Source organism: Malania oleifera, chromosome 4 (assembly GCF_029873635.1).
Source record: "Malania oleifera isolate guangnan ecotype guangnan chromosome 4, ASM2987363v1, whole genome shotgun sequence".
Taxonomy (NCBI): Eukaryota; Viridiplantae; Streptophyta; class Magnoliopsida; order Santalales; family Ximeniaceae; genus Malania; species Malania oleifera.
In genome coordinates, this window is record NC_080420.1 from 103,242,850 (window position 1) to 103,256,683 (window position 13,834).

At 35.4% G+C, this 13,834-nt stretch overlaps 2 protein-coding genes across 2 annotated transcripts in view; both read left to right on the top strand.

Annotated features, from left to right (window-relative positions):
* LOC131152629 (uncharacterized) overlaps positions 1-2,072 on the top strand; it is a 57,121-nt gene extending 55,049 nt beyond the window's left edge. The window contains exon 13 of the mRNA XM_058104380.1: positions 1,823-2,072. Within this exon, the coding sequence (XP_057960363.1) occupies positions 1,823-1,868 (46 nt within the window). The 3' untranslated portion in view covers positions 1,869-2,072. The remainder of the gene's footprint in view (positions 1-1,822) is intronic.
* A 2,132-nt stretch (positions 2,073-4,204) lies between these two features.
* Positions 4,205-6,421, top strand: LOC131152630 (PRA1 family protein E). Its single transcript, XM_058104381.1, has one exon. It carries the CDS (start codon positions 4,329-4,331, stop codon positions 4,932-4,934), a length of 606 nt encoding a protein of 201 aa, XP_057960364.1. The 5' UTR covers positions 4,205-4,328; the 3' UTR covers positions 4,935-6,421.
* Positions 6,422-13,834: the final 7,413 nt, after the last annotated feature.

Consider the following 13,834-nt stretch of genomic DNA (forward strand, 5'->3'; position numbering starts at 1 on the left):
CTACTAAAATGATAAGCACTGAATTTGAAAAAGTAAAATTGAATATAAGTACTTTGGGCATACATAATATAGAAGAAAGCATTGTTATTGTGTTACAAAATAAGTATTGATTTTAAGAACTAGTAAAATAAGTAGCGTTTTGACTGCCAACCGTATGGCAGAAGTAAACTTGAATAGAACAGTTCATATTTACTTGTCAAATGGTCCATGTAAGAAATATTGGATTTCATTCAAGAAATTTACTTGTCCTTTTCATAGAAATGAAGGAAACTATTTGGGGACGATAAAGGGTGTCCTCGGGCCACAAGGCTCCCCGCTTTGTGAGGGTAGGGGGAGGGTCATCACATTGTACTCAGCCTTACCTATGCTTTTATGCAGAGAGACTGTTTCCTTGGACTTGAACCCGTGGCCACCCGGTCACAAAGGAGCAACCTTACTGTTGATCCGAGGTCTGCCCTCATTTGAGGACAATAATTGTACTGAATTTATAGTGCAAGTGGGATCACCTCATTTTCTTTGCATCAATTCTTAATCTGTGCAATAAATTTTTCTAACACAAAACCATCCGTGCAACTACCTCCATCTGGAAGGCAAAGATAATTAAACATTAGTAGAGGTTAGATTAGTGGTCTGTAGAAATCTATAGATGTTTTAGACACAAGTTCTGCTTTAACAACCAATTGCTTGTCTTATTACATTCAATTCTCACATTGAACCTGCATATTTCCGTGTTCTAAATTAGAGCGGCTAAAAAATATTGAGACCTGCTTCTAGAATAAAAAAGTAGGTCATCTCATCTTTTATATTTGCACATCTGTGCCACAATATTTTCTTATACAGAACTATCAGTGGGACCTCCGCCATCTGACAATGATAGTTAATAGTAGCAGAGTTTACCTGTGACAGCTAATTGCTCGACTTTATTTGTTCATTTTCCAAATTGAACTTGCATACTTCCTTGTTATCATAGTTTAGAGTGGCTTAAAAAGAAATTGAGACTCATCTTTAGAAAAATTTGGGTCTGCCAACGGTGGATTGATCCATGTTTTGGCGACTGCTGTGATCTGCTGGTAGTGAGATCAGCAGCCTTCCAGCGACAGCGCCAGTTATCATATAGATCTAAACTAAATATGCTCACCACTTTATTCCTCAATACTCATCTGAGAAACCCTGCGATGATGAGGCTGTTTCTCAAGAACCAGATCATGGCATTTCCTGAAGATGGCTAGATAGGGATTTTAGCTGTTCCATCATGGGGATTTGAGAACATGTTAAGGAGGTTCCAAGCTCACCCAAAACCTCATAATCGACACAGAAGCTAATCTAAATGTGTAGATCGGCTGAGAAGTTGTTGCTGGAGTGATGCCTTTCAGGAAAGGAGAGATGAAAGAACCATGGTTGGAGTTTTAATTATAGGCATGGTGGGTCTTGAGTTCATTTCTGAAACTTCCTATCCTCAGTTTTTTAAGAAGCTTGCCACCAGTTGTCAACAGTGCACACTTTTAAATTGGTATTGTTTGCTTCGTAAAAGCACCAAAAGCATTCCAATATTACTTCTGAGAAAGCCTCTTAAGTAAGATGTTTTCACTAGATCTTGATACAAAAAATAACTTTTAGGAACCCAACCTAACATAACACGTGGTGTCTTATGAAATAGACCTTAGGTTTTGCCAAAACTAAATTCCTTTCTGGTTGGAGCCTCATAGTATATTTTCTCTGGACTTTTGGCACCTGTTTAAAGTTGGCTATCAACATTATTGAGGCAATAGGATAGAATTGTCTGCAATATTCTCTTCTCGATTTACCATGTCTACATCTGCAGGGAAGCTGTTGAAGCTGGAAGGAAGTTTCATGGAACAGACAAGTAAATTGCGTAGTGCTGCTTTAGAGATTTACGAGTGGGTGATGCAGTGGTAACCCTGACAGGTGCATGTCGTGAAGGCTTTCCATTTTTAGTTGTTATTAGAGATGTATTTTATTATCATTGTTGTCTTTACTTGAACCCTGCAAAAATATTTCTGAGGTATGTACATAACGGCTATATTTAGATGAAATTTGAGGAATTGATGAAATTAGTTGGAAGTTTTTTTGGGCAGAAATTTATTTGAAGGTTAATATTACGTCTCTTTTGAAGTAGGAAAAAAATTATGATAAAAGAGTGAAATGAAGGTGGAAATGAAATGATTGTATTTGGTGGTCACGCAGAATGACTCGAAATTACAAAATTTCATGTGGTTGTAATGGAATGACAAATAAGTTAAATACCTTTAAATGCATGTTTCTACATTTACAATATTTGCTCATTGGAAGCTTTTTTCTTTTTCTCATCTTTATATATTTTTTACGTAGACCCATTGTGGTCCGTCCCTTTTCTGGACTCCGCATACGCGGGAGCTTTGTGCACCGGGTTGTCCTTTTTATTTTTATTTTTATTTTTATTTTTTGTGATGATCAAACTCTTTTTCCTTAAAATATTTTTATCTTCTGAGAGTAATAATTGTCTTTTAAAGAGGAGTCAAATTGAGTTGTAATTTGTATGAGTGTGAGATTTGATTATTCTTAAACCATTTTAGTGTTTATTGAATGAGAAAATTTACATTTGCGTAAGAATGTGATTTATCTTTGTTTATATAAATTTAAATATTAGTTGATGGCAACTTACTAATGCACATTGATACGACAAGTTACAAGTTATTTGCTTACCCTTTGGGAGAAGTCCTAAATTTAGGTTTGTGGGATTTTAGATTAATGTAATATAAAATTGTATTGAATTTTACCTAAAATCTGTTGAAATTTAAATTCATGGTTTGGATTTTTCAAATGTAATGATTATTTTTCATCTCTATTTGGCACGTTGGTAAAATTCTGATTTCAACCTCAGCCAATATTATATCAAGTATAAAATGAGGCTCAGTTTGCAATCACAGAAGAACAAAACAAGACCAAATGGTAAGTTGGGAAATAGAAATCAGCTGGAGAAGATGTAAAAGCGAATGGCATGACTTAAGTGGCTGAGTGAGTCTGAATTACTCTTGATAACAGCTCATGCTAGGCTTTCGGGTTCCAGCCCTTCTAGTTTTGTCGGTGGAATTGGCCCCTACCATTCGCCAAAGCAAAAGGAAAAAAGTTCAATGAACAAGGCCAAACCTTTGAAGTGTGGAACTATTGATTCTCACCTCCTTAACTGGCACCATCTCAGCTCATTTGGCGAAATAATTTGTAGCCACGATCACAGAGCTATGCTTCTTTGAAAGATGGAGGATAGATTTTCATTGCCCATTCTCTAAACAACGAAGGCTTCATTATGTATGCAACTCCATAGCTAGAACTCTTTGTGGTGGCCATGCCTTTGACAAACCTTAACACACTTTAGCATGTCTAATGCAACGGCTAAAAATCTAGGGAAATAATGCTTGTTCTCTATAGCAAACATCTCATGAGAATCCCAGCTTAATGTGTCCCTCATGCAAAACTAACAATTAATTTTGTAAAAAAATTTAAAATATATCACGCGTGAGTTTTGGCCCCCATTCCAAGTCTTGGATCGGTTGCTGATTGCGAATCTTAGGGCACGTTATAGACCTTGAGCTCGTTTTGAGTGGCAACCATCAACCTCTAATCCTTGACCATTTAGATTGAACTATTATTATATGATCAATTCTCCATCTTTCAACATAAATCCAATGAGTGCACATAAATGACACAATCAAGGCATCAAACATTCTTTGTTGAATTTTATTTTGCATGGCCTATTGTGAAATCAAAGATGGAAAATTAAATTTATTATAATTCCATTTTTTTCATAAACTATTTTAATTTATCTTTAAAGGGGTTAATTACCCTTTCAAGCAGTCAATATCTAAGATTATTTCTAAAAAACATAGTACACATTAAAATTGATATCATTTCTTTATATGTTTCATTTGCCATCTGTCATAATCTTTTTACACAAATAAGGTATTATATAGAAGACACTAGCATTCTCTTCGGTTGAATTTTAAGATTAATGATAAAAAATTATAAGGTCATATTGATTAATTACTATTTAATTTATTTTTTTTAAGGTCAATGATCTTTTTAAAAAAATCAAATCTCATATTATTTCCAGAAGACACAAATTATAAATAAACACCACATATTAAAAAATTACATATTAATCGTCCATTTAAAAAAATCAAAACTTTTGGATTCTAAGTGCTACAAATCATTAACCTTTTTCAATAAAAAATTTAAATATTTATACTTTTTCTGTATCATTCTCTCTCTCGCTCTCTCGTTTCTATGATCTAGGGTTTGGGTTTTGGGCTTACAGATCAAAATCTTCATCAATGTCGCTTAAAACACCCGCAGAATACGGCGCATTCCCCACTTCGATCGCCACACCACCCGACTCAAGCCCGACGTTCATCTCACGCGCCGCCAGCACGTCCCGAGCCGTCTACGCCACGCGCCGCCCATGGCGAGAGCTCGTCGATCTGTCATCCTTCTCTCGCCCCTACAGCTACGCAGACGCCATGGTTCGCATCAAGCGAAACGCCAACTACTTCCGAGTAAACTACACCATGATCGTGCTGTTGATCCTCTTCTTAAGCCTCGTGTACCACCCCATTTCAATGATTGTGTTCTTGATAGTCTTTGTGGGTTGGTTCTTTCTGTACTTCTTCCGCGATGACCCAATTGTTCTGTTCGGCCATACGCTGGATGATCGCGTAGTGATGTGTGTGCTTTGCTTGGTCACCATTCTCGCATTGGTGTTTACCCATGTGGGATTGAATGTTTTGGTGTCTTTGATTATTGGGGTTTCGGTTGTGGGGTTGCACGCGGCTTTTAGAAATTCAGAGGACTTGTTCATGGATGAGCAGGAGGCGGTCCAAGGAGGGTTGGTTTCGGGCGTGGGGAGTTCTCCTTCGCGGCAAACTTACTCTCCTATTTGATGATCTTCGATGCTGAATCATCAAGAAAAATTATGATTCTCTGTGGTGAACTTTGTCGCCATTTTTGGTGTTATGGACACTTGTTGAGTCGAGGATAGTTGATTTTTGTGATGTGGTTGGTTTGAGCCTGGGGAGGTAAAATCCTCTGCTTTTTGTTGGCTTTCTCACCGTGAATTATTGTTGGAATTTTGGTTGCAGTTCTTGCTACTATTGACTCTATATCGAAGTGACGACAGTGGTGTTTGGACTTCTTCCCGCTGTGCTGGATTTGGTTTTAACTTGAGGAGGTTAATCTTCTGCTTTTATTCATCTGGGTGTTTCTTTGCTTTAATTCCAAGTGGGGATGGTGGGTATTGCTTTTCAGTATTTGCAGCAGAAGGTAAATTCTTTGCCGTCTTTCTTTCATTGAAGCTCTGAGCGAATTGTGCAGAACTTGGTGTTATACAGAGGTTTAATTGTGCCTGATACTGAATTGCTTAGCATCATGATACTCGTCGTGACAATTTTTTGGTGATTTTCAGTGTTATGAGTTCTAAGTTGAATGAGGATGGTGGTTATTTTGGTTAATGCAATGCGGTAAATTTGAACTTGGGAGTGAAAATTCTCTGCTTCTGGCTGGTTTTGTTGATGCTGGATTCTATTTTCTGATTCTGGTCACAGTTCTATGTGTTATAGACTGCAAATCAAAGTAAAGAAAGCAATTTTTTTCCATTATTATGGTGGAGTTAGTTTTAGCTTGAACAGGTAATTCTTCTTGTCTGGATGCATCTTGGTCCTTTTGGACTTCAATTTGAAGTGAGGATTTAGTAGAATTCTTTGCTTTTTCCCTGTCATTCAAGTTTTGGGTGAACTGTGTGCAACTTGAAGAAAATTGATTCATGATGGTTGGATGAAGCTGAGTCGGATTTGAATGTTGTCTTTTCTTTTCCTCGTCAACTTGGCTTTTCATGTAGCTTGATTATGGCTGGGGATGAATTTGAGATTTGTAGATAACACCACCACTGAGTCATCAAAGCTAGGTTGGGCTTATGCTATTTTGGCAATATACATAGGGAAGTGAATTATCTGTTTGAAGAAATTTCATGCCAGCCAATGTCTATGCTTTGGTAATTTAAGTGTGATTCTCTGACTTAATTTTGTTTCTGCCACATGTGGAATTGTGAGAGGTACCGACAACATTTTTGTTTAGTGCATGGCCCCCTTTCTTGGTGAATCAACCAGCTGCAAGTTTATTCGCGCCAACAACTTGAATCAATCATTTGGTGAATTTAGTCATATGTAATTAATCTAAAAAATGTTTGGTCAGACTTTGGTAGGGTTTGTTCCGGGTATTTGGGTAGCTTTGCTAATTGCTTGGTTCATATTTTTTTTTTTTTTGTTGACTTCAAAACAAATGTGAAATCATGTGTCATTTTGGTTATTTTTATCATGGTTTGTGTTTAGATTTTGACAATAATGAAACTATGAAAGTAGGGCAGTTGTTGAAAGCGGTCATCATACCCGCAATTGTTTGTTGATCCCCATAACACATACAAAACCTCAACGAAATATCTAGAATATATATATAGAATGTACTGTTTTTTAATTTAATAATTTTCACTTGTCTCACCCATTGTTATGGCAATACATGCAAAAGCAAGACCAGGAGGAAACCACACAAGATTTAACATGATTCAACGCTTGCCTTGATGACCAACACAATCCACAAGCAACTGTACACATTAAAATCACTAAACACTCAAATGATAACTCTCCCTTATTCCTAGAAGCTCTTGTAACACCCAAGAAAACATGCATACAAAGCCTCAAACATATAAATCACTTGAGCACACATTGATTTTGGATTAGATTATTTCCAATCACTAGTAGAGCATGCAAATCCACTCCAATTTGAGCCACTGCTCAACACTGTTAATGTTAAGTCTTTTAAGTTACTTATCTCCATTTTTTCGATGTTCCATCATATTGGAAGGTTTATCATGTTGTTTGCTTTTCCCCCTTTTGCCATGAGGTGCCATGAGGGAATAATCATCACCCTGTTCTCACCTTAATCTTTAATATCAAGGGTGCAAAAAAAAAAAAAATGAATATTGCCATCACTTGATCTTGAAGTACCTTTCAATACTAGTCATGTATTTGGGAGCACGGAGTTCAAAGTTTAAACTTCAAATTTGTATATGGAGTTGAAGAAAACATAGGATAAAATTATATTGAGCCTCCTTTTAACTCTATACAAATCCAAACTCAAGGCTTGAAATTTGTGCTCCTAAGCATAAATATTTCTCTACTCTGGCTATGCTACTCTATAATTTTGTCATCATCGTCATCGCTGTTGTTATTAGCATCATCGTCATAATCCTCATCACTGTCATTATTATCTCATTATATTTATATATGTTTTTTAATTTTTTTGTACAAATATTTTGTTCATGCTAGAAGTGTGCAAGGTTGATATCTAGAGGAATGCTTGTAACTAGAATCTTCTATGGCTGTGCTATGGTGGACTAATTATGTTAAATTGAGGTCTTCTTTATTGTAGGTTTTGGCCAAATATTTTGTCTACAATAATGATACAAAATGGTTGTTGCAATAGTGTGGGGGGGGGGGGGGGTGGGTTGTTTTGATCAAAAACCAAATATTTTTTTAAGGGATGGTGGTGATGAGATTGAGATAGGTGAAATGGACTTATTATGTTAGCTCCCGTCAGAGGTGTAAGGATTGTGTCCAATTGCACAAAGATATTGTGGAATAAGGGGTTTGGATAGAATCGTAAAATTTGTAAAAATCGTCAAAGTGGGAAAAGGGGAAAGTGAAAATACTTAGATTATAAAAGATAAGGAGAGATAAAGAGGTAAGAGATTAAGGAGAGAAGAAAGTGGGGAAAATAGGTAAAAAGATAAGAGGAATAATAGACATTAGGGTTGTTAGCGTTGACTATTGTATGATGTTTGTTGAATTGAGTTGGAGATCCTTAAAAATTAAATTACATGCCTATTTATACCCATTCCATGTCAAACTTGGAATTACAATTGAAACCCACATCATTCTCGAATTGTTGACCCTTGAATTGCACGATTACAAGTATTAATTGAATAAGAATTCAATCATAATTCAAAGGAGTTACTTATTATTAAATAACATGATCATTATAGTTGACTCCTTATGGTCTCACTTAGGTGGCTATTTGCAATTCTTCGCCTAATGACCAGATGACATCCTTGGTGATTGGGCAGCCTTCTATAGCTCAACAACTGGATGACCTCTCTTGTTTGGTTAAATACTCGTTGCTCTTCAAGTTTCGCAATAAGTTTTTGCCACTTGGGTGATTGCCACATGTCTTGGTGATATTTGTTCACTCCAAGATATGCACAAAGGTAGCACGGACAATGCCCTCGCGACTCTGCCATTTAGTACATTTAATGTTTATAAATGAGCAACCATAATTTTTTTTTCCTTTTTCCCTAAAATACATATTATATTCGTTGTATTCCTTGGATGAATAGTTTTCCAATCAATCAATTTAGTTATGGGCTTTGCCCCCCCCCCCCCCCCAAATCATGTTGGATACGAAGCATATTTTGACAGATTGGGGGTGAAAGATAAAACATGATCATCCTATACCAAATTTGGGCCAAGCCAAAGGATGACCCTAACTCAACTCAATGTTTTCGTTGATGAGTTTAACAATCTCCAAATTAGTCTTGAAATTATTTTGGTTCTCTATGCCTTGGCCTTCAACAAGCTTTGAGTCGTCAGTGAACTCTTCATATTTGATCATGTTGAAATCCTCTCCCTCATCATAGTTGGTCTCTAAAGAGCTCTATGATTTTCATTAGTGGTAAGCTTGGGCTCTTTGCCATTTTTACATAATCGGTCAATGGAAGATCTTTGTGATCCTTTTGGTTGATGATACTTATCAATGGTTTTTGTTATTCCTTGCATTTCCAAGTCTTATTCAAGTCATCACGAACAATGACTTGGCCATAAGGCAATTGTAAGGTGAGTGGAATTTGCCCTCCAATGTTCTCATGTAAAAGAGCAGGTTGGACAAATCTGTCAAAGTTGTTATAGGCGATGGTTCGACCATAAAGCTTTGCAAGGTGAACTAGAGTTGCCTACTAATGTCTTCCTTTAAAATAACAAATTGGTTGAATCCATTGTAGTCGTTATAGGTGATGGTTCGGCCATGCTCAACAAAGGATTATGAGCAAGCTGCAAGAAGACTTTCTTTGTGCCTTTCTATTGTGAGTCTTCAATCATTGAGCATGTCTTTTCCTATGCTTTCCATCTAAGATCTCATGTCATCTTTGAAATTGTCCATAATTTATTTTCATCATGGTCACTACCTTTTGAGAGGTTTGAGAGACTGCATGAAAACTCTTTTTGGCAAAAAAAAAAAAATGTTGTCGAAACATCACTAGATCAATATTTGTGAGTTTGATAGACCTTATTGACATGATGCTTGGGTTTTTTTTTTTTGGTAACTAGTAGCATAATGGGTCCCATATAGGGGTGTCAAAAATATGTTTGATAAAAAAACCAATCATGTTTTAAGGGATGGTGATGATGGGATTGAGATGTGGTGAAATGGACTTGACATTTTAGCCCTTGTTAGACGTGTAAGGATTGTCCTATTGCCCTATGATATCTTGTGAAATAAGGGGTCTGTATAGAATCATAAAATTGGTAGAAATTGTAGGAAGGAGAAAATAGATAAGTAAGAAATTTGGATTAGAAAGGGTAAGGAGAGATACAAAGTGGAAAGACTAAGGGGTTGTCTGTTTGCACTTAATGACCTCTAAATAGAGGTTGAATTTTTAACAGTTCAAAATTCAGCGAGCCAATTTTGTTTGGTCCACCTTTGAAATAGCTTTAGATTGCCTCTAAGAGAATTAGTAATTATTCTAGTGCTAATTTAGTAAGATCACAAATTAGAAGCTTTTTTGACTTTTGAATCCCTAAAAAATAGTACAAATTACATAGCCCCGGCTCTCTTCCCTCAATCACCCAAACGACTTATGTCTTATCTCTTCAAACTCTCACTTCTTTGGTCTCTCCATGTTGAACGAACACCTTTAGTGTTTTCTCTTCTTTTGACATTCTCCTTGCTCCTTCAACACTGTATGTTTTTTCCTCCCTTCTTTTTCTCCCTTTTCCTTTTCATTTATGTTCTCATTTTTTTTAATTTCTTTTTTCCTATTTATGCTTTGATTTTGTCTACTACAGATCTCAAAATATGATTTGGGAAGGGCCATCTTGCTTGAATTATCTCTAACTAGTGTGGCTTTCAATTTTGGAAAGACGCAAATATTAAAATGAACTTTGCTCTCCGTTGAATCCAAGCCCACATAAAAAGGAGGTCATGAATGCAATGAATTTTTAACTCTCCCACTTCGTTGTGAGGGATATGTGAAGATTTTTCTTTACATATATAAATAATTAAAATGTTAGATCCATTGATGGAAATTATAAAACTGAGATTTTTGTAGAATAAAATGAAAAAAAAAATGGAGAAAAAGCAAGTATTTAGTTGAAGTGCTAAATAGAAAAAATGATTTCTTATTATGTGTCTCAATAAATAATATTTTATGTTTTAAAGTGTTTATATTAGAAAATATTTTCAAATAATGGTTTTTTTGTTTTATATTTGAGTCACATTATTTTATATATATATATATATATATATATATAAATATTGATCTCACAAAATGTTTATTAATTTTAACAAATAAGTTTTCCCTTGATAGTTTAAAAAACTAGAAAAATAATATATTTAGAGGTTAATTACCAAATAACTAAAATAATTCAACATTCAGATTCAGAAATTGGTAATAATTATATTCAGAATTTGATTAACAGATTTAGAATTGCATTCAATATACAATGAAATCAACACTAATTGCTAAATTTTATCAAACACATGCTAAGAGGAGAAGAAAGTAAGGGAAAAAGAGATAAAGAGATAAGAGGGAGAAAAGACATTGAAACTTGTTTAATGTTGGGCTATTGCATGATACTTGTTGAGTTGAATTGGAGAACCTTAGGAGGAGATAAATCATACACTTATTTATACCCATTCCAAGTCAAAGTTGGAATCATAATTGAAATCCAGATCATGCCCAAATCATTGCTACCATTAACTTGTATGATTACAAGTATAAATTAAATAATAATTCCAACCATAATTTTGAGTTACCAAACATTAAATAGCGTAATTACTGTAGTTGAATCCTTATGGTCTTGCCTAGGTGATTATTAGTAGGTCTTTATCTTATGACTAGGTGATATCCTTAATGACTAGGTAGCCTTTTATCACCCAATGGCTGGGCAACTTCTCTTGCTTGGTTAAATATTTGTCACTCTTCAAGTTTGGCTTGTTTGCCACTTGAGCAATTGCCACATGTCTAAGCAAGGTTAGTGATACTCTAGGGTATGTACAAAGATGGTGTGAATAGTAACATTGCAGGCTTGCCAATATGGCATGAGATTCCTTCTTTGTTTGGACTTGCTAATGTAGAAAAAAAGATAGAGAAATTAGCTGTAGAATAGAAAATGCTTCAAGACACGTTACAATGTCGTTTTCCTTAAAACATTATTTGCCCCTGCCAGATCGATGTGTATTGAATCAGCAAATACGTTTTCAGAATACAATGAAACCTAAAATATAATTTTGATATCAGTTTACATTATACACAAACAAAATCTGATCACAAACACTCTTAAAAGAATATGAAATAAATTTCTAATATTCTATTTGTAGAGACCTAAAAAAATTTAAATGATGAGAAACACAAAGAAAAGATGGAATTTAGTTTGGTGTAGACCAAATCGTTGACGGTTTGGTGGGAGGCCAGAAAATTGTTAATGGTTTTGTGTAACTGCGGCCTAGTAACGGTAAAACGGTGAAAACAGAGGGGTTAAAAATCCAAACTGTCGACGGTTTCGTATGGCATTGCTTAATAAAAGAGATCCTACAGTTTTTTTTTGGTTAAACAAAAAATATAAATCTCTCTCTCTCTCTCTCTCTCTCTCTAAAAACCGACGGAAAACCCTCTCCTTTCTCTCTTCATTTTCTCTCTGATTTCAGCCCGATTCGACGATCAGACACCACCACGAGGTCTTAGGAACGACCCTTAGCAAGTTAATTGAAGTAGATTTTTGATTTAGACATTCTAGGAACCACTCCAAAGCTGGGGTAAGGATAATGAAATTATATCAGTTAGTTATTTCTAAAGTTTAATCAATTATTGGAAGTGTGTAGGCCTAGGAAATGTGAATGTGATTATTATTCTGGGTTTGAGCTGATTAAGTTAGGGTTTATGAATACCAGGTTTTGTACGAACGCCACAAGTATCGTGTTAGGATCCTCACGGGTATATTCTCAGTAAGAAGGTAAGAAGAATATATTATGTCATACGTATTTACAAAGTTAACTGCTTAAATTATAGTATGTGATTTCAGAAATGATATCTGAGTTTTCTTGGGTATACAGACCTATGAAATGGGAGTTTCAGAATGATATACATTTTGTGTAGGTTGGATTGGGTTGAGTAGAACCCTAGGGATAATGATATCAGCAGTACATTAAAGTACAGATTATCAGAGAAAATGTGTGCCATGAGTTGAATATTGTGCATAAATAACTATTGGCGTAACATGACTTTCAAATCTCGTTTTGATGATAACAAATAAAGGTTGATTTAACATGTTGTGTTTAAGTGATGATATTTCAGGAAAGCTTGAATAACAAGGTTCAAAAGATCGAAAGAAATGCAAGTTCAAGATCACAAGTATTATAAAGCCATACTCCATCTGTAGAGACCCAAACTTGTATAAGCTGGGTTCGTCGACGAAGGGTCACGTTCGTCGACGAATTCCTTCAAAGCCTCGTCGACGAAATTCAGAGCCTCGACAATGAGGAAATATTGAGTAGGTCAGTAAAAATATCCGAAACTTGGGCTCGGCGACGAAGGGATGGCTTCGTCGACGAGTTGTGTGGGGATTCGTCGCTGAAGACGCCGCCTTGTCAATGAGTTGGACTTGGTCAAAAGTCCTATAAATATCCATTTTAGTTGCTTAGAAGCTAAGTCTCTTCGAAAGCTCTCTCTCTCTCTCTCTCTAAGATTCTTCGCCGTTCGTCGTCCATTTCCAAAAACAGAGGGTATTGTATGGATCAGAAGAGGAAACTCTACAATTTTAGCATATCAATTTGTTGTTTCGAAGATTTTCGGGTTTTTCCCAAAAATCGAGGTAGGGATCTGATCTTAGTTTTGATTGGATATTTAGATAGTGGTAGAAAATATAGTAAGATTATATTTTGTGGTTTTAGGTTTTGAGGGTCCCCAGTTGTCGATTTGGACCGGGTTTGTACGAAATTTCGTTTCGAATTTAAGGTAAGGGGAATTTGATTACAACAACATTTTTGGAAAACTAAACTACTAAAAAGTCAGTTTATACTTATATGTATGATTTAACTGCTTATTTGCTAAATTCTACCGAGTAGAAATGCCGGTTTTACGATTTTATGTTTTTTGATTAAAACGAGAATTTCGGCGTATGATCTCCAAACTTTACAAAAATCATTTATTTGTATTTATACTATAGTAGGAGATGCTTGAAACCTTTACTTAACCATTTAAATGATGTTTACTGGATTTCTATCATTTAGCGGGTTTTGGATTAAACTTGTGTGATATATGTTGAAATGGAAATGTATGAATTTTCTATACTATTGATATAGATTATGGGAGTGGAGTTCCAAATTTGTTATACTGAGAATGTGAAAAACGGAGGCCGGTGAAACATCGAGTTGAATCAGTAAACAAAAAGGGGTAAACTGAGTGGAAAAGCACCGGTTTGAACCCAATGTGATTATCTGAATTTGTAAAAATACTGGAATT